The sequence below is a fragment of the Echeneis naucrates genome, chromosome 5 (assembly GCF_900963305.1).
Source record: "Echeneis naucrates chromosome 5, fEcheNa1.1, whole genome shotgun sequence".
NCBI lineage: Eukaryota > Metazoa > Chordata > Actinopteri > Carangiformes > Echeneidae > Echeneis > Echeneis naucrates.
In genome coordinates, this window is record NC_042515.1 from 12,145,307 (window position 1) to 12,164,991 (window position 19,685).

At 41.5% G+C, this 19,685-nt stretch overlaps 2 protein-coding genes across 4 annotated transcripts; one reads left to right on the forward strand and one right to left on the reverse strand.

Annotated features, from left to right (window-relative positions):
• The first annotated feature begins 3,980 nt into the window (after positions 1-3,980).
• On the forward strand, positions 3,981-6,131 carry cyb561d2 (cytochrome b561 family, member D2). Its single transcript, XM_029502474.1, has 3 exons — positions 3,981-4,187; positions 4,265-4,302; positions 4,963-6,131. Exons 1-3 carry the CDS (start codon positions 4,067-4,069, stop codon positions 5,464-5,466), a joined length of 663 nt encoding a protein of 220 aa, XP_029358334.1. The 5' UTR covers positions 3,981-4,066; the 3' UTR covers positions 5,467-6,131.
• Positions 6,132-6,184: 53 nt separating this feature from the next.
• rad54l2 (RAD54 like 2) lies at positions 6,185-19,076 on the reverse strand. Of its 3 annotated transcripts, none has more exons than XM_029502471.1 (22): positions 18,914-19,076; positions 17,430-17,631; positions 16,913-17,207; positions 16,683-16,819; positions 16,435-16,575; positions 16,096-16,328; positions 15,829-16,011; positions 15,591-15,724; positions 15,303-15,499; positions 14,882-15,224; positions 14,616-14,793; positions 14,248-14,478; positions 13,717-13,835; positions 12,972-13,090; positions 12,388-12,487; positions 12,089-12,294; positions 11,707-11,882; positions 10,990-11,186; positions 10,381-10,565; positions 10,163-10,252; positions 9,978-10,070; positions 6,185-9,849 (listed from the first exon to the last, which is right to left on the reverse strand). In XM_029502471.1, the coding sequence occupies exons 2-22, from the start codon at positions 17,578-17,580 to the stop codon at positions 8,846-8,848; spliced, it is 4,512 nt and encodes a 1,503-aa protein (XP_029358331.1). In that variant the 5' UTR covers positions 17,581-17,631; positions 18,914-19,076; the 3' UTR covers positions 6,185-8,845. The 3 variants fall into 3 exon arrangements, with proteins under 3 accessions (XP_029358331.1, XP_029358332.1, XP_029358333.1); XM_029502472.1 differs by lacking the exon at positions 18,914-19,076 and adding an exon at positions 18,670-18,887; XM_029502473.1 differs by lacking the exon at positions 18,914-19,076 and adding an exon at positions 17,848-18,341.
• Positions 19,077-19,685: the final 609 nt, after the last annotated feature.

The window sequence follows — 19,685 nt, forward strand, 5'->3', positions numbered from 1 at the left end:
TTTAACATACAAGAATTTGCTGAAATGATGTCTGTGTGGCATTATGTTATGTGCTTTAGAAATCTGACACCAGGAATCATATGATTATGTTAAATGTAGGACAAGATGACAAATATAATCCGACGCAATCCGAGGATAACTCTCTGTACTCTACAGAAAACTGCCTGTTTGAAAAAGTGTGTAGCTATAATTTCATATGTTAAAATGTGAAGACACAGAACAGACTTCAGTTATTAATTTAATGATTCAGTAAGAACTAATAAAACCTTTAGCTCTTCTCTACAAAATGTGCAGGTGGTGAGTGTCCGGCAAGCAGTGGCAGTGACATCACTAAATACATTAACTTACTGTTCATGTGCGCTACTTTATTTTTGTATTTGCAATTTAGGCTGCTTTTTACATTTCATTGAGAAAATAAGAAAATCTGTTCAATGACCCTAACATGATGATTAATTGATAAGCAATTCATAAAATATTTAATAAGTTCAAAGTCAATCACAGATGCCATTCACTGTACTGCATAATGAATGACTTACTTTTGATATATTACATCTGTGATCATATTTAACATTGATATAATACACATAACACATATATGATGACATAGTGATAGCAGATGTGAGGTCTTGTGGATCTTTTTGTGGGATTCGTGGGAATCTGATGTATAACAGCCTTAAATGTGACACTTCCTACTAGTAAATCCTTTCCACTAATAAAAAAAGAAAGCACAGGCAGGGACACAAAACACTCTCTCTGCCAACAGAACTTAAACTGAGTGGGTTTGTCTGATGGAGCCATAAGAATCAGTGCAAAGTGGCCACAGGTGAATGTGAAAGTTTCCTGAGTTTTTTAAGTGGAGCTGCATTGTGATGTGAATGTGAACAACCCGGGCCGCTCCTGCCAACTGGGTCACCACACCGTTCCCACAGCGCGACAACAGCACACTGTAACAGGGACCCTGCTTTTTCAGACAGGCCGCTCATTTCCGCGATAAACTCCCATCTGTTCCCAAACCAAGAGGACTTGGACCAGCGGGACGGTCTGCAAACAAACTCCTCTGACGGCAACAGTCCGACCGTGTGCTCAGAGAAAAGCGTCAGAAAGGCACCTTACCTCAGTTCAGCAGATCCTCCATCAGATGAGCAGATTATTTCAGCGGTCGCGGTTTGGATTGAATTCGCAGCAGACTGTTTGCGCATGCACACCGAGAGTCCGGGATTACCGTCTAATCCCGAATGTGCAGCAAAGCATCCCGAAGAGAGGCAGCGAGCAAGCAATCCCTGCTCTCTCACTTCAGGAAAAGACCTCAGGTCAACCATCACGGAGGCTGTGAGGCCTAATATTTTTTAACAGCACGTTATCTTTGTCGTTGATCATTCCATCATTTGCTCAGGTTTTATAGAGGAAACTAATATTAAATATAATAATTTACCAGGTTATGAAATAACACTGGACTGTTGTGTCTTCATTGATTATTTAAAAAATGCCTGAGACATTCATGAATAAATGTATTAATCAGTCTGATTGCATCACAAGGACAGGAAGGACAGGAAAAGAAGGCTATCATTCGTGAACAGATCAAAGGTGAATGCTGACTCTTTCTCTGATCTCTTTGGATAAACAGAATTTCATCATCTATTGCCCAAAGTACATCTCAAAAAACATGTAAGAATTTGTCAGAAAGGGACTTAAATAAGTATGATGCAGGCTACTTTTATGATCCAATACATGTTATCAGTTATGTCAGTTTGAAATGAACTGTTGAGCCTTTGATTAGGGGCCTTACCTCTCGGCAGATTAGGAAATACCATTTTCATAATGAAAGCCACTTAAATTCAGTCAGTCTATTTGTAGAAAGGTGGAAGCAAGATCTCACAGTCTGGGTGATAGCGATAAAACTGCAAGTAAAAACAAGACAGGAGTCATGGGACCAATGTCTCCCATTCATGGTTTATTCACGCAGCATCATAGATAGCTTCACAGAAAGAAAGCAGTGGGTTCGATTCCCGGCCTGGGGCCTTTCTGTGCAGAGTTTTCATGTTCTCCCCGTGCCTGCGTGTGTTTCCTCCCACCGTCCAAAGACATCATGTTTGGGTTAACTGGTGACTCTAAACTGTCCGTAGGTCTGAGTGGTTGTTGGTCTCTGTGTGTCTCTGTGTGTTGGCCCTGTGATGGACTGCTGACCTGTCCAGGATGTCCCCGCCCTCACCCAATGAGAGCTGGGATTGGCTCCAGCACCTCCCACTGGGGAACAATGGTAAGAGATGAATGAATGACTATAACTTCTCATAAACAATAATGCAGATTTCATATTTTAGGTGGTGGCTCCAAAACTGCCAAAGTTGTATTGAAGATCAGCATGTCTGAATATTTCAATTCATAGAGTTTAAATGTTGATGTTGACTTTCTTCACGTCATATTAGTTTGACTCCATCAATGGAAGTAACACAGAAAAATCTGAATAAATACAATTTCCATTACATAAAACCGAAGCACTCAAGTACCTGAAAATACTTCAGTAAAGGTACTGGACCAGAATTTACATTCCCTTTCCTAAAAATATTTGATGTGTGATTTCAGTACCATCACCTGGACGACACAAGTGACCAGCTTTACCTGATTACAGGTTAAAATTAAGGCCTTTTCCCAGGTCTAACACAAAATCTAGCTCTGGAAAAAAAATAAACAAAGAATCAGACAAGCTAAATAAACAGTGGCAGCTTATGTAAGAGAGAGAGAGTTACCCTGAATGAGCGTGTTGTTTGGCCTGTGTGTGGTTGCCCTGCAGTCACAAGCTTATTAGAGAGTAATTTGAGCACAATGACGGATGAACAGCTGACAGAGAGAGTGTGCTGTGTTGGAGGATTAGGAAGGCAGCATCAGCCTGAGACATCACATATAAACCTGACATACAGCATGCACCCAAACCCCAAACTAACTTTCCTGCTTGGGCAAGTCAATAATAATAATTATATATATATAACTTAAGCTGCAAGCAGCAATGAACTGGCTCTTGTACACTTGTGCTACTTGGAGGCCCCTGGACTGGACCCTAGGCTGACCCCCATCCAAAAGCCTTAAAGAACTTAAAAAAAAAAAGGTTTTGTTGAGAGTAGTGTGTGTGTCCGGTCATCTAAGAGGCGTGGTCCTTCAGAGTGACTTCCTGTTGGAGTGTGGTTGTGGGCCCTTCAGACTTTTTGTGTAACTCCTCCTGAGCCATGTTTGTCTTTGTCCGACAATCCTGAGCGAAGGGCCCAACAGAAGGTGGCACCCTGGAGCCATTTTAGGAACATTTATGATACCAATGAAATCTCGACATTTCACGCTGTCCACATTTCCTGAGTTTTGGGGAATGTTTAACTCCCCGATAAGGCCGACAAAAAGGACAATAATGATAATAATAAAATCGCCAAAGGATCCTTTAGGGCCTTGGCACAGTTCGGTGCCGGGGCCATAATAACAAAGGTCCTTCCCTGTAATAAAATACAACACTGAACTGAACCACTGAAGTCTTTCCACCTTAAATGCTGTTGGGAGTCTCTCCATGATCTCTCCATGATCCCTCCACGTCAGCTGGACAAGGAGCCTGAAATTGCCAGATTTAAAACAAGGTTTCCTGAGATTTGGCTTCCAAAATAAAAGCACCAAACCAGTACACATTTCCAGAGTTTAACATTTTTACAACCCCCCTGTATTCAACAAGACACTGAAAAAGAAAGGGATGATAAAGAAAAGCTGTCTGGTATAACTGAGGAGCCTGAAAATCCACAAAGCTGTCATCGCTTATTTGCTCATCTTCTCACAAAAGATGTGGGGCAAAAAGATCTGTTCGTCCCTGTTTGTGTAATGATCACACGTGTACAGCACTGACGAAACAATACGAGCCGGCTCACGCTGATTCACTGAGTGAGACTACCTTTACTCTGAAAACCTTTGACCAGAAGTAGTAGTTTCTTCACTCTGAAACACATCTGAGAGGGAACTGTGGACCGGATTTCCCCCAAAACTGTGTAGATTCAGTCTCCGGTCCTCTGTCTGATGAAAACTGCAGCACCAGGTCCTGAACATGGTTCACCTCACCGAGTCCGGGATCTGCTGCTCCACCGGAACCGCTTCAGCAGCGCTGATCCACCTCATCTGCATCGGCTTCAGTCTGTTCATCGGACTTCTGTCCCGACCCGGTTCAAGTGAGTCCAGGATCTGACTGTAGACTCACAATCACGCCTCTGCCTCACTCACTCACTCACTCATGTGTTTATTTCAGGTTTGTTTTCCTGGCATCCTTTCCTCATGACTCTGGCTGTAAGTTGGACCTTTTAAGTCTAAAGTTATTATAGTGCTTAACCAGATAGATCATTTTCTCTATTCATTGTGTAAAAAAATGATCAAGTGGACAAATTGCCACAAATTTTCGGCACTGGCAATGCAATGTTTCCATTATGGTTGTCTTGTCCAACAAACCTCAGATTTTTGTCATTTTCATTTGAAAGGACTAAAAGAATATATTGTTAAAATAGTTAAATTGCAATTTTTTTCCTTTTCAACTGAATGATAAATCAACAAATAGTAGCAGATTGGTAGATAGATTGATGGACAAAAATGACTCAACCATTTTGATAATTGAGCTCACATTAAGTAATTTGTGCCAAAAATTCAAATTCAGTTGGAGCTTTTTGACAATAATAAAGTGAAACAAATAAAAAAAAAATGTGCAGATGAAGAAATATCTTTCATTCATTCATTCATCTTCTACCGCTTATCCATCTCTGGGTCACAGAGGTTGCTGGAGCCAATCCCAGCTCACACTGAGGGCGGCGTTCACCCTGGACAGGTCACCAGTCCATCACAGGGCCAACACACAAAGACAGACAGAGACCAACAACCACTCACACTCACACTCAGACCTACAGACAGTTTAGAGTCACCAATTAACCCAAACATGCATGTTTTGTTTTCCTCCAGTTCTCATTTCTCATGACTGAGGCCATACTAGTCTTCTCCCCCCACGGCTCCCCCCTCAAAAGGTTTCCACACAAGGTCAAAGGTGGTGTCCACTGGATTCTGCAGTGCCTCTCTGTGTCCTGTGCAGTTCTGGGCCTGGCAGCCATCTCCTACAACAAATTCCTGAATGGTAAAGCTCACTTTACCTCGTGGCACGGCCTGCTCGGCTTGCTCACAGTTTGTGTGGTTGTGCTGCAGTCCCTGGCAGCCGTACCGCTCATCTACCAGACCCTGGCAAAAGGCTGGTCGCTGGCCAAACTGAAACGATACCACGCAGCTTCCGGACTGGTCAGCTACCTGCTCGGCAGTGTCAGCCTGCTGCTCGGCCTCCGCTCTGCCTGGTTCACTGCTTCTGTCAGGGAACACACCTGGTATCTGTCAGCTCTCTGCCCTGCTCTCAGTGCCCTCGTCATCATGAACCAAGTCACCAGAGCTTATGTGGCTAAGAAACGGCTGCAGTCCTGACCAAGGACTCAGATTGAGTTTATAACAAAGCGGCCACTGTTTCTCTTGTGAGAGAGGTCAATCACATTGATTTGCATGAAAAGAATGAAAAGAGCTCCAACTAGACGTCTCTTAAACAATCTGTCCATGATGCGCCATGACCAAAGGTGGAAAATAAAATCCTGTCCTTTCACTGCCTTTTTACATAACATACAGATTTGTAGCCACTGGTGAAGATACCGGGGTTGTGTATGAGTTTATCCTTCGTCAGGGATTCACATTCACCCTGTTTTAATGACTTCTGATGTTTTTAGCTATGCTAACTTAAGTTAATGACCAAATATCTGGAAGACTACTTGCTAAACAATGCTACAATATCAATAGCATTTGCCAAAGCATAGCCTTAAACGTTTCAGCAGTGTTTTGGACTTAACTACTAAAATGTGACTGGGTGTAACCAGCCTTTCAATATTCTGAAGCATTGTCAAGCATTTCAGTTTCAAGATCATAAGAAAGAAAAAAAAAATCTGAAAATAGTTGAACTTAACCATGTCCAAGGCTTTTTTCTTTCCAGCACAGTGAAAAACATGTTGAATTGCATTTGCATCTCAGGTTTCTTAGTTTTCTATTATCCTGCCTTCCATTACTGACTTTACCATGTGTTTGAATAAATGTGAGAATATTATACAAAAAATATGTACTAAATTAAAATGATTTGCAAATAATTCACACTGTAATAGAAGAGTGTTTTATTGTTAAAATAACATTGATAACACAGTCATGTTCTGCTTCGATTTAGGCTGCATATAGGAAATTCTTACTGGAGCAGCCATTAATGGGTCAAAGTGAACAAAAGGTTAAAAAACAATTACAAAAAACCAATATATTTTCCATCATAAATAAATAAATTTAAGACACTTACATGGAAACAGGGAAATGACTGCCAGGTGAGTGAACACCAATAAGAAGTTAAAAAAAAAACAAAACACATAATAGACAAGAATGGCAAAGTTTTTTTTATATACCAATGATCCATACGGTTAAAAAGTAACTTGTTTTCAACATATTGAGAAGACCTAGGATAAAGTTGTTGGGTTAGTTCACTGTTTCTTGTAAAGTTCACAAACAGATATGCTCTTTAGTGCCCCTTCCAACTCCAAAACAAACCAAATCACAAAACATGCTGGAAAACAAACAAACAAACAAAAAAAAAAACTAGAAAAATCCTTTATGAGAAAAAAATGAAGCATCCAGAAAGGCAAGGATGGAGCCAGTAGCAAACAAATCAAAAAGTTTACAGTACAATGGAGGCAAAAGGGCCCCACAAAAACATTTTGACAAAAAATGTTTCTTCATAGGGAATGCATTGTTGTCTCAGGTTATCCAGTGTTTTCTAAAGGCTAACCTCTGCATCTAGCCTATTTTACCGACAAGGGGAAGGGACTTTCAAAAATCTTAACACCTTGAGATGTCACAAGAACACAAGGCTACAGAGAACAGCAAAGACCTAAACTCCCTAAAGCACTGTAGATATACACTGACTGACACTACTGAAACTACTTACACTGCACTGTGTAGGTGAAAAGGTACCACATGTTGGCACTGTCAGTTTGGTAAGGCCACACACCATCTGCCAAACCCTATTTTAATATGTATGTATGCAAGTGTGCATACATACATACATACATACATACACATGCAATGTGATGATTGGTGGCTACATTGACTCTGTCTGGATAAACGCAATGTTTTCTACAGTTTAGGAACTTCAGTTTAGGATTCATAAGAAATTTATGATTTAGCCAAACTATATATAGCATGTATGCTGCCTCTGTGTGAGTGTGAGAACAAAGACTGCAACAAAAGAGCGACAACTAGCTTTATCAAATGAGAATGACAATAACGTATCTTGGTTTTCTCCTTTTGCTCACACTATGCTTTTAGTCACAGTGGTGAATCTGCCCTAAATTTGTCCAAATCGATGTTTTCAGTTTGACAGACTGTCTAAATGCTCAGTAGTTCTTCCAACAGACTTGTAGAAAGGATGTACTAAGATTAATGCAAAAACGCAAGACCCCTATGTGTTATTTAAGGCTAAAAATGAAAGAACACAGTCTGAATCCATGCCCCAGCCCATCTTATCAAAGGCCAACATGAAAGTACATTCATTTTAGTTTAGAGAAAAAAAAAACAAAACAAAACAAACAACTGAAAACATAAACAAAGAACATAAATTTGTTACCCCAGCATTAATGCAAGGGTGTGTGTATTGTCATGATAGCCACTGTAATAATAAAACATCTCCCTATAACCAAATTCTACACACTGCACAGTATTGACTTGAAATATAAACAATGATGAGTATTTACAAAGTATCCACATGTTCAGTTATAGTATCACATGTAATATCCTTTCAACAGGGGATGCTACGATGTCTATCAAACTGCTAAAGACTAAAATCTGCTGACAGCCCAACATTTCTGTTGTTAAAGGTAAGCCTGGAAGGATTTTCTCTTAATATAACGTTTTGTCAAAATTTTGACAGATATCAACACCCTGTTTTGTAACCACTGTGACTTGTTTACCATGGCACATATCTTTCCCATTGTTAAATAAAAAAGGAAAATGAAATGAGTATCACTTTTTAGTGCGTAGGTATGGCTGCCACAGCAGGTCAAGTTAAAAAGCACTCGACTGTTTCATAGCAATATATTATGAGAAAATCCAACATTTTAGTAACATTGTTCTATTTGAACTCAGAGGAAATAATGTAACTGCAAGGTGAGGCATTTCTTACAAATGTAGCAGGAGAGGCTGTCTTTAGAAACCCCTGAAAGTCTCAGCTGGTCCCCATAAACAAATGTCTGTTCCCACTGCTCTGATGCTCCAGCTGAACAAGTGTGGGATATTCAGCATTAGGATTTGTTAATCTGACTCTGTGAAATCATTAAGGTAGAAGTTGATTCTCGCATTAGTGGATGAAAGTCCATTTGTGTGTCATGTGTGAGAAGTGGAATGAGACGATTTGAAGTATTAGTTAACTGGTGAATAGACGACTGATGTCCTTTTTTCAAATGGCTACTCTTTCTACAAGGCTGAAGCCCATATATCATCTTGATCACAGCCTTTGTCAACTTATCTGCATGTCTTTTGGAGTAACACTGATTTTGTTCCCCACTCTCTCACTTGCATTCTGATGTGCTCACACATTCGGAACACAACATCTATCTTGCCATCATTCATGGAGATACTGCTACCAAAAAAAAAAAAACAAAAACAAAAACTGAGTTCATTCGTTTAGGTCAATATGTCATTATTCCCATCCCTAATGTCTTTTATGTTAATTAAGATTAACCAGAATGTGTGTGACACTGCCTCTACATGACTTAATGACCTGTCTCTACTGTCCCGTCACCTCGATAACATCGTCATCAGAACTACTGGCACCGTTCTCCGTACTCTGATATCTGTCTGGCTGAGTCAGAGCTGCCCCCAGCAGGCTGGAGGTGGGATTGTTGTAATGAGAGACAAAGCTGGATGTGCTAGAACTGGAGTTAGGCGCAGGGAACCCCACAGACCCAGATAGGAGAGGGGAGGGGAACATCCTCTGGTCAGAGAGCAGTGACTGACTATAGTTGAGAGGAAAGCCTGATGAAAGAAGGCCAGCCATGTTGGGGTTCATCAAGTATGGAGGCAGGGAACCTGGAGCCAGGGAGGAAGAGGTTGCTGCTGAGGGTGCAGATGACATGGGAAGTGTGGTTGAAGCAGAGGAGAAAACTGTGGATAGGGAAGATGAGGACGGGGTGGGCAGGTGTCCGTTCCCTGTGGCAGACTGTCTCAGTATGTCTGAGCTTGCAGAGGGGAACATCGTCTGCAGGTCAGGTGTCTGAAGGAATGACGATCCACCGCTGCCACCCATCAGAAGTGGGTGACTCATGTGCCCTAGGTTCCCCAGTAGGGAAGAAGAGTTCAAACCCACAGGGGGAAAACTGAGCCCACTGGAACCAATGGACACTCCGGGGAAACGTGTTGCAGCAGGTGGGCGTTTGCCTCCTATTTGTGTGTTCTCCTGACTTTCAATATGCTTCCGCTTGGTGCCACTCATCTCTAATGCTGAGCCCAGGCGATCTTCACTGAAGTGCCTGCTCAGGTCCCCAGTCTGATTGTTTTGTGAAGCGCCCCCATCCCCAGCTGGTACAGCCGACGTATCTAGGGGTGACGGCAGTTCATTCCCCATGCCAGCTGCTGTATCACTTGTGGATGAAGTGTATCGGCTGAGTTCTCTAAGAATCTCAGAGCTTAATGGAGAGGAGGGACGGTGTTCCCTATTAGGGGAGCACTGCTGTTGATCCACAGGGGAGGAACAGCCATTACTGACTGGATGGATTAGAGAACCTTGTGTGTCTGTGGAGGGGACACAAATATACAGTCACAAAATCATCTCTGCCTCTTAAGTATTATTCTTATACACTTATGGTCATGATGTGTTGGATGGTTATGAAGCAAAACTATGAATAAACATGAATTTGTACCTCTTGAAACAGCTGAACCTCCGACTGCCGGCCTACTGATCTTCCCAGATCGAATAGCAAAAATTCTTCCATCATTTGTCCTGATATAGGTACCTGTTTTGCAGGGATCAGTGTGCATCAGTGTTTACTGGAAATTCTTGTGTTTACTGAAATGTGTTGTATGAGAGAGCGATTGTTGCAATTACCTTTAGATCCTCTGATAACATGAATGCTCTCTCCTGCACTGATTCGAGCTTGAACATCTGTTGTGCTGTTGGCTCCTGGTATTACAATATCTGTAGATACAGGCAAAATGGCTGCTGGTCACGTCTCGTCATTGCGTTTATTTATAAGATTACACTGTTAATTTAACTATTCATTTTGGTTATGTTGTAATATCTGTGATTTGTGCATTTAGAAATACCAGTTGTTGTGACAATCCTCTGTACGTAGACTCCAGCTTTCTGCAAGAAGTTAACAGGCAAGCTGCCCGCAGAGCTGGAGCCTGCCATGCCCATGCCAACCTGGCGAGGCATCATGGGGATTGGGGTCGACTGAATGGGCCGAACACTTGCCACAGGCTTCTCATCCGGCCTCGCCATGGGGCGCCTGGAAATATGAAGCATGAACTGTTGAGATTCATACAAATATGGTAGCAGCCTATGTGCCGAGTGTCCTGGAAGCCCATTAGGGGGGACGGAAAAAAAAAAAAGATTCAAACGTTGCCATCTATAGCCAGAAACAACAAACAGGACTGAGAGTAAATTCCAGAGTTCCAAAGGAAGACCATATTTTAAAGGTACATTTTTGCATAAACTGAGGTCATTCCAGAGGCTTCACTTGCTTTTTCTTGCCACTGTGCCATATGTCTGGAAGGAAGAGAACATTGCACCACAGAATATCATGAAAACTCTGATCATTGCCAGTATTGCTGAGTGGAAGAATGAAAAGATTAAAATTTTTATTGAAGGCGTGTAAGAAAAAAAACTAAACAAAACAAAACAAACAAAAAAAAACAAACAAAAAAACTCACCATCCCCGTTGGTTAAATGCTGGTATATTTGTAAGCGCCTGATCACTGGCTGGGTAATAGGGGGCATAGGATGGGCGAGAGTAGGGCACAGACGCTCGTTTCTCATCCTCATAACTCTTCTTGGCAGCTCTTTTCTCTGCTTTGGTTAGTTTTGACTCTTTCCGATCCACCAGAAGAGACTCGTGATGGAAAGGTTGCTACAGACACATATGGAAAAAGGGAAATTGAATTACAGAGCAACTGAGATAGTGGTAGCTTTATTCTTGACATACCACATGAATCTAATACTACTCATTTCCATTTCCTTTCTTTGCCACAGACAAATATGCTGAACTTTACAATGCCAGATGCAGAAATGTAACTATTACTGCATTTTCTGTACATTGCAGTATTTTTTGAGGTGACCTCACACATTTTATTCACTGTAAGTGAAGCCTCCAGTAAAAAGAGCCTTGTTTTGGAAATAAGGAAGTCCTCATAAAAATCCATCTAATGTGATTGGTGAACCTTACTGGTCTTTTTTTTTTTTTTTTTATTTTGTTAGTGCAAAGGCATTGAGAGGTTTGTATTTTTGTGTCAATACCAAGGCTACTACTGTCCGGCCTTGATGTAAAATGGATAGATCATGTTAGTTTTCCAGTGCCTATATTTAAAGATCAAACAACCAAAACCGTCTCTCTCTCACGTCCTTCAGTAACACCTATAATACAGCTGTACCTTGGTGATGAGGTGTGGGTAGAACTGACAGGCTTGGTATATCACTGACTCAAAGTCCTCCCGGCATCCCAGAGAGGCTTTGTCAGCGTCATGCTCCTCCTCTACAAAGTGCAGGAGTGACTCCACTTCCTTACGAGTGAAATTCAGTACTGGGTTCAGGTCATCAACAACACGATCTTCAAAGACACACAGACAACATTTGGAGATGGGCTCAATTCAGTTCAGAAAAATAAGATGCGTGAATGATTGAATGGATTAATCATTTTCTTTGGTCAGGTGAGGAATGTGTTTGTAGACCTGGGCAAGGATTTAAGCTTTCAAAACATTGCCCAGTGTTTCTCCCATGTGATCATCGGAAATATTATCTGTAGAAATGTCTTACCAGACATGCCCTGTTTGGAGACCTGTCTGTCATAGATTTTCTTCTCCAAGGTGAAATCACAAACTAGGCGGTAAATGTAGCATGGTTTCCTTTGACCATAACGGTAAACTCTACACACTGCTTGGGCATCATGGCAGGGGTTCCACGAAGCATCAAACACAACCACGCGATTAGCACCAATAAGATTTACGCCTAAGCAGCCCGCTCTGAAAGAAAAACAGAAAAACAAATCATAAACTTCCTGCCAGTGTGTGGAAGCCATGTGAAAAACAATGAAAGGATATGGAGAACAGACAGACCTGGTGGAAAGTAGAAAGACCCAGGCTGCGTTGTTCTCTGCATCATTAAACTGGTTAATAAGTCGCTCTCTTTCTGAAGCAGATGTGCTCCCATCCAGTCCTGAGGAGAGACATACCATCTCTTCATATTCAAGCATCTGAACACATTTAAATATGCAGAAAATTTAAGTTGTGTATCCAGATAGTATTTTTCATTGAATACAAAGGGAAGATGTTTAAAATGTAATAATGATTTGTATTTAATTCCCATAGTAGTAGTGCTTTCATTCATATTTAAAGTACTTAACTATCCCTAGGGAAATATGTAGTATCTTGTATAAGCAAAAGAAATAATTTCATCATTCTTTGTTGACTTGCAAATACATTAATCCTACACGCACTTGTTTTCAGAACACAGAATACATTTGCTTTCATTATTATTTATTTATTTATTTATTTATTTATTTAAAATGGGCCGAGTTTCAGGAATACAAAATCAATAAAGAGAAACACAACGGAGGTTTCGATACTGAAGCCCACAATTTAAGCACATTTTTTAGTAAGGAATGAGAGCATAGAATTAATTCAGAGAATGACTGACTCACGGTAGTAATTGAGGTTGCGAACCCAGTTTTGGTTTGGTGTGTCAGAGGCAGTTACATCTATTGGCATAGGTCTTTTCGATAAGAAGTCCTCAATGACGCTCAGCGTAGATAAACTTTGACTAGGGTGTAAACAGACATTAAGAGGTAAAGAACAATAAGAAAAGCAACAAAGTATGTTTACTGTGGAATTAAATAAATAGCAGTTTTTAATAATTCAGATTTTTTTTTCCCCCCATGATCACTGTGTGTTCAGAACATATAATGCCGGTAAAAAGTTCAGATACACATTTTGATTCAATGGTTTTTTGGTATTTTCACTATTTTCTCAGAGGTAGAAAACTAATAACTCCTATGGAGTCATAAAATAAACAAAAACATAATGCCAAGAAATTCTGTATTTCATTTTAGCCTTCTTCTGTATGGTTTCTTCAGAGATATTCAACAATGAAAGTCTGACTCACTCCAAATAGTTGGTGTTGAGATGTGTCTGATTGAGACTGAAACACATTTGAGAGCTGGTCACACCATTTTGAGGTTGTCTGGGCCACATGTAGCAGTGTGAAATGCCCCACTGAAGGGGGGCATATTACTATTAACAAGGACTACTACTTCAAAAAGTTATCCGCTTTCGCTCATTATTTATAGTGACATTCAAAAAGGACACGCAAAAGTAAAGTTAAAAAGAAGAAAAAGAAGCATATATAAAAATATAGAAAATGTGACATGTGGTGCATGGTGGACTTACCTAAACACCAAAATCTTGTCTCTTCTTCTCACACTCTCATCTATCAAATGAAAAAGAAGAACCATCTTGGCAGAGTTTTGAAGAACTCCTGTTTGGTAGTTTGACATTATATCCTTTGCCTGAAACAAATACATGGAAACAGTGCAATTAAATAACAGCTATATAAGTCAAAGAGATCTTGAGTCCAAAGAAAAGATAAAGACTGTATGTTAGAGAGATCATATCTATCATGAATGAGCTGAACAGCAACAAAAATACATTTAAATCCTTGGGCAGTCGCATGTCAAGCAGTTGAAGAGGGAATAAAAATGATGTCAGCACATACGGTACACCTTTATTCATTTGGCCTAATTATTAGATGAGGTAAGCTGCTGTGGATGTTTATTTTGCTGCTGAGGAAAAGCACACAGCCAGCAGACTCGCATTGTACTTCCTCACTACGGGGGATGTAAAATGTAAAGTTTTGAAGTAAGTGCTTCACAAAATAATCCATTATAACATAATTCTGAATTGATTGTTCTCATGACATACCCATTCATATGTAATGACTTGATTGGCTCTATCTTGTGAGGGATTGAGTGGGGGCAGTGTGTTGTTGACTTTGCTGTTGCTTGAGTCGGCTACTTTGGCTTTGAGGCCTGAACCAGGTGCTGGGCAACGAGGGTTATTAGCTGAGGTGATGTCATCCAGGTCTAGGTCCTGCTCATTAGCCTGATTCTCCTTTTGCAGCGCTTCGTAAAGGACGTCTGGGTGATTCCATATCTGGAGGGATAAATAAAGAAGAGGGTTTACTCTTTTTAAAAGTACACAGTAAAAATGGAACTCAAGAATCTGGATAGGCTGGCCATTTTCAACATGTGGATCCAATTTTTACATAAAAAGTAAGAAAGCATTCTCACCTTGCAGCACACACAGAAGGCTTTAAGTGGGTTGAGACCAAGCCAGCCACTGTTTCCTGCTTCTCTGAAGCGCTTCATAAACTCAGTATACAGTGCCCTCTGAATGGGAGAGAGGCGCACTAAGATGACATGCTCCTCCTTAGAGGGAAGCTGGTCCCGTAGTACATCGTGACCCCGTCTGCAAGCGAGAAAAGCACCATAAAGACAAAGGAAAGACAATCTACACTTCAGTGCCCTCTTTTTTTCCTTTCTAATTTTTGGCTCACCTCTGAACGAAACCCTCCAACAGACTATGCAGCACATGGCTGCGGTAGCGCATGAGCCGAACATCTTGAGGTGTGCTGTCAACGCACTGTCCATTCAGAATGGGCCGCTCAAACATGTTGCTGAACTCCTGACGTGTACCTAAAAAGTCGGGTCGAACAAAGTCCACCATGCACCAGTACTCAATGAGATTGTTCTGCAACGGGTAACCTGTCAGGACCACTCTGCGCCGGGAGCGGATGTTCTTCAGAGCCTGTGATGTGCTAGCGTGGTAGTTCTTAATGCGATGACCTTCATCACAGATCACCACATCCGGGCCAGGACGTGCAATGGCCTTTTCAATGCCTGAAAAGACAGAGTGTCAAACGTTTAAGGTGCATATGCAACTTCACAACATCTATTAACCTAATGATTATTTCTAACCTTTCATGAGTTCTTGCTGTCTATCTTCTTCATCCAGGTCAATGATTATTGGTCCAGCAGGTTTCTTTGATTTCCTCTTCTTGCCCATAACAAAACTCTTCTTCATGGATAACAGACGGTACATCTCATAACCCATGAGCAACACACCTCCATCTCTGGACCAGTCCTCCACAACCTTGGCCCGGGCAAGTGTTGTTCTGTAGGTCACACCGTGTAATTAACTGTTCAGATGTTTAAAAACATAAACCTAAACTTGCAGAAACACACAAACACTTCCATCTGACATACTTGTGCTCATCATTGAGAATATGAACTTTGAATGTGCGACCAATGACAAATGCAGGGTCAGTGTCAGGGGAGAGGTTTTCTTGTGGTGGGAGCCAGAGGTTAAACTCTGTCAGCCAGTTCTGAAGTGTGTTCACCTTGTGAGGAGGACAAGGAGATTTGGGGGATTAATTTAAAAGCAATAAAATGGTGACTTCAGAGAACATGAATATGAACTACACTGTACCACTTGATTACTCACAGGGACAATGGCCAGCACAGTGTGAGCCTCAGTATTCCTCAGCAGGATGTCAATGAAGGAAATGACCTGCAGAGTCTTGCCCAGCCCCATGCTGTGAGCAAGGATGCAGCCAAATCCACTGCTGGTCTTATACCGCTCCAGAGACTCAATGAGATTATCATAGAGAAATCGAATTCCCCCAATCTAAATAAAGATAAAGGGAAGAACGTTTCCAAGAAAAGCTGTAGTGTTTGTGTCTGTTACTGATGTCTGAGATGTTGGGCATACCTGATGAGGTTTCACCGCCCTGGCCAGTTGGGGAGCCAGATAAATGTCTTTTTCCTCTGCAGGGTGATTTATATTAACAAGCACTCGACCCTGAGAATCAGGCAGGTTCAGTGCATCGTTGACATGTGCCCCGCTGCTCTCCTCTGAGCCAGTGGTGCCATCAGCATCCTCATCGGCCGATTCGCTGCTTATCTGTAGGGCATCCTCGTCCCCAGAACTAAGCTCAATTATATCTGGGTCATGAGGTGAAGCAAACACTATGAGCTTACTTGATGCCCATATGGAAAAACACAGAAATATAAGTATTATAGTATAGCAGAGAATTGCAATATATCTTACCATCTCTACTGGTATGTGCAGGAAACTTGGGCTCCACTTTCTCCTCTTCCTCCCCACTGCTGTCCAGACAGATCACATCCTGTTTGCTCAGGAGAGCAGGGACCAAGTGAGATCCTTCTCCTATTATTGATGAAGCATCCACTGTTGGAAAGATTGGAAGGCGTTGGAGAAATTGAAGTCAAAGCATTACAAAAACACACTGACCAGAAACATACGAAGCATTGATTCATTGAAAGAGTGACAGTCACCTAGTTGTGAGTCTGGGACAGCTGGTGCTGGTGTAGGAAAGTCCTTCCTCTGCTGCTCCAGACGTTTTCGTCTCTCCATCTCTTCTTGTTGAGCAGCCTTTGTACCAGCCTCCAGCTGATCATCTTTCAGCAGTTTTCTGCAAGCACATGAGAAAAAAAGAACAGGCTTCAGTTCTATTTGATTTGATATACAAGTGTATTATTTACTTTACTTGATGGAAAATATGTACCTGATATTTTTCCTCATGTGTGCAGGCTTGGATGGTTTGGAGCCTTTTGAAGACTTGGAGGATTTGGCTAATTTTGAAGCTTTTTGTTTCTTGATTTTGCTCGATGGTTGCTTCCTCTGGTTTGTGTTCTCTGGGCTAGTTGGAAGCTCAGAGCGAGAGGCAGGTCTGGAGGGAGCTCCGGAGGACTGCCGGGATGCAGGCCGAGATGGGGGCTCAGAGGAAGGCTCTCCAGAGGTAGCTGAGTCCCTTCCATCCTGAGCTGTATCCGTCCTGCTCTGTGCACTGGTGGGCCGATCTTAAGACATGAGACAGCATTTAGTTCACATCTTCAAAAAAGCACAAATATCATTTGCTATTGCATGTTGCGCAAGATGAGATCGAACACTGTCGGCACAAATCTTTCATTTCAATAAATTGACAGTTTCCAGCTGTTCTCACAAAGTTAGCCCATACCTGTGAATGCATGGTACATATAGGGTAAAAAGGGTTACTAGAAAGAATTTTGCTTGTCACTCACCAACACTGTCATCTTCATCGTCTCCATCATTTTCATCCTCATCCTCTTCCTCCATGTCTTCGTTGTCCTCCTCTTCCTCATTGTCTAAATATTCCTCTTCGCTGTTAAAGCTGGGCTCCAAGTCACTTTCTGAAATTGCCTCTTCAGACATGGCGTCTTAGAAGGCTCTCAAAGTATTACCTACACACCTTCATCAGGAACCCTAACACGCGCGCGCGCACACACACACACACACACACACAAAAAAAACACCCCACATCACATTAAAATTTTCTAAATCTACAGCTACATCAATAGGTGCTCTGCAGTTGGGGTGTAAAATTATTGAAGTCAAAAACATTGACAAAATGAACTGAGAGCAAAGAATGAGCCATTAAAAGGGGTAGAAGAGCTGATATTTTAAAGTCTGTCTCCTAACCTGTGTTTCTCACTGATCATCTTTGCAATGGATAAGTCCAACCTAACTTCATCCTAAATCATGCACCAACATGGTGCAGGAAGGGCAGTTCAACTTTGCATAGTGAAACTAACTTGTGCTCACTAATTACCTGTATTACCAGAGTATATATTGAGAGAGAGAGAGAGTCTATATTGATAATAATTTGTAGGTTTCAAACAGGAGGTAGTGTTCGAGTGTGACTCCAGGTAAAACCGATTGGAAAGCCCTGGTAGAGCCATCAAAATGAAACCATAAATTTGAACAGTGCGATGAAGTTTAGGCAGATCCGACAACAAAGCACGAAGGAAATTTTTCCGGGGAAATGCATGTTACACTTTGTGTTAGCGTTTGTTCATTGCGGACCATCCGAATCGGGCGATTGTTACTGGGCTCATTTAACACGTCACTGAATACCAAACAGCTACGTACAGAAGTTAAATGTGTAAACAAAGATCAGCGCTGGGGATCCGCCAGTAAATAGAGAGAGAGAGAGAGAGAGAGAGGGCGAGAGCGAGAGAGAGAGAGAGAGATCAGCTCTGATACAACGCAAAAATTGGGACTCTTAAGTTTGACATCGTGACACTTAGGAAGGGGGACCCCCCTTTCACGGCCGAGGATGGATGGAGCTAGCAAGTAGCACAAAGCCACCGCTCCATCAAATGGGCTATGCTGTTGTTATTCATTAGCATGAGCAGCAAACGGCTGTCGGTGCTGAATGACCTGATGGGCTTTCTAACTAAATGCACATGGATACCATTGTTTCTCAGGCTGAGTCAGCACATAAATGTGCTAGCTACTTACACAAAAAACGTAATTTCAAACACCGAAACCATGAAACCTCCTCCGCCCATCTATGTCGGCAAAACAGGCCGGCTGGTTGTAGCTGGAGCTGGAAGGAAAAAACTGTTTTCCTCGACGGAGCGCCCGCTTTGTCGGCTGTCGTGGCGAGATAACAATCTGATACTGAGGAGGTGTAACGCTCACGTTGCTAATGCTAGCCTGAATTACGGCTAGCTGAGAAGCGTCGGTCGGACTTGAGGCTCACCTTGTACGACGTGAGCTTCAGTCTTCAGTTACCTAGTCTGTTAGCGCCAACAACGACGAGTCAATTCATATCGACATTGAGTGCATTTATGTCAAATGATAAATGTTGCTAATTTACAATATCTTTTTTTTCCCAGCGTGAACAAAAATGTCTTCCCCGGAGAGGCTGCTCCAACTAAGGTTCCGGGAGTGAAAAAGACCGTCAATCAAGAAAACTTCAAGAAAACTAAAGTCAAATGAAACTCTTAAAGTTTTCAAGTCTGAATGTTCAGACATTAAAATCAACAGCCTTGTTTCAAAAGTATTCAGTCACCACACGTCAGGTTAACTACATGGTATTTTAAATTATTAAAATTGTTAAATATTGTTAATGCGGCCCAGAATATAGCCGCAAGTGGAAGCATTTAGATAGATTAACCAAACAATGCAAGTGAAGGAACTGAATAGACTGCATACGTAATCTGTTTTCTTTATGTTTATAACAATGATAATATACTTTCCCTCTCTGCATTTGCGTTGAATTATGAATCTGAAGTGTGAAAATGTGATTATTTTTTTCGATGATCAAGTATTTTACTTATATTTTATCAAAGAAAAGAAAAACATCGCGTTACATTACACGAGGAGCCTTATACATGCTCAACACAAAAGGAAGTACAAAAGTGGGCTACAGATCACTGAATCTGCTCTACATTAGAAGAGAACATTACACGCATAGTAGTTTTAAAACATCTATGTATAAATATGTGTAATTTTGTGCATGTATGAAAAGA

Coding starts and splice junctions, on each gene's coding strand:
- cyb561d2 (XM_029502474.1), top strand. CDS start 4,067: ATGGTTCACCTCACCGAGTCCGGGATCTGCTGCTCCACCGGAACCGCT. Junction 4,188..4,264: donor TCTGTCCCGACCCGGTTCAA/GTGAGTCCAGGA, acceptor TGTTTATTTCAG/GTTTGTTTTCCTGGCATCCT. Junction 4,303..4,962: donor CTTTCCTCATGACTCTGGCT/GTAAGTTGGACC, acceptor GTTTTCCTCCAG/TTCTCATTTCTCATGACTGA.
- rad54l2 (XM_029502471.1), bottom strand. CDS start 17,580: ATGTCTGAAGAGGCAATTTCAGAAAGTGACTTGGAGCCCAGCTTTAAC. Junction 15,225..15,302: donor ACAGCAAGAACTCATGAAAG/GTTAGAAATAAT, acceptor CTGTCTTTTCAG/GCATTGAAAAGGCCATTGCA. Junction 12,295..12,387: donor GTCTTTCTACTTTCCACCAG/GTCTGTCTGTTC, acceptor TTTTTCTTTCAG/AGCGGGCTGCTTAGGCGTAA.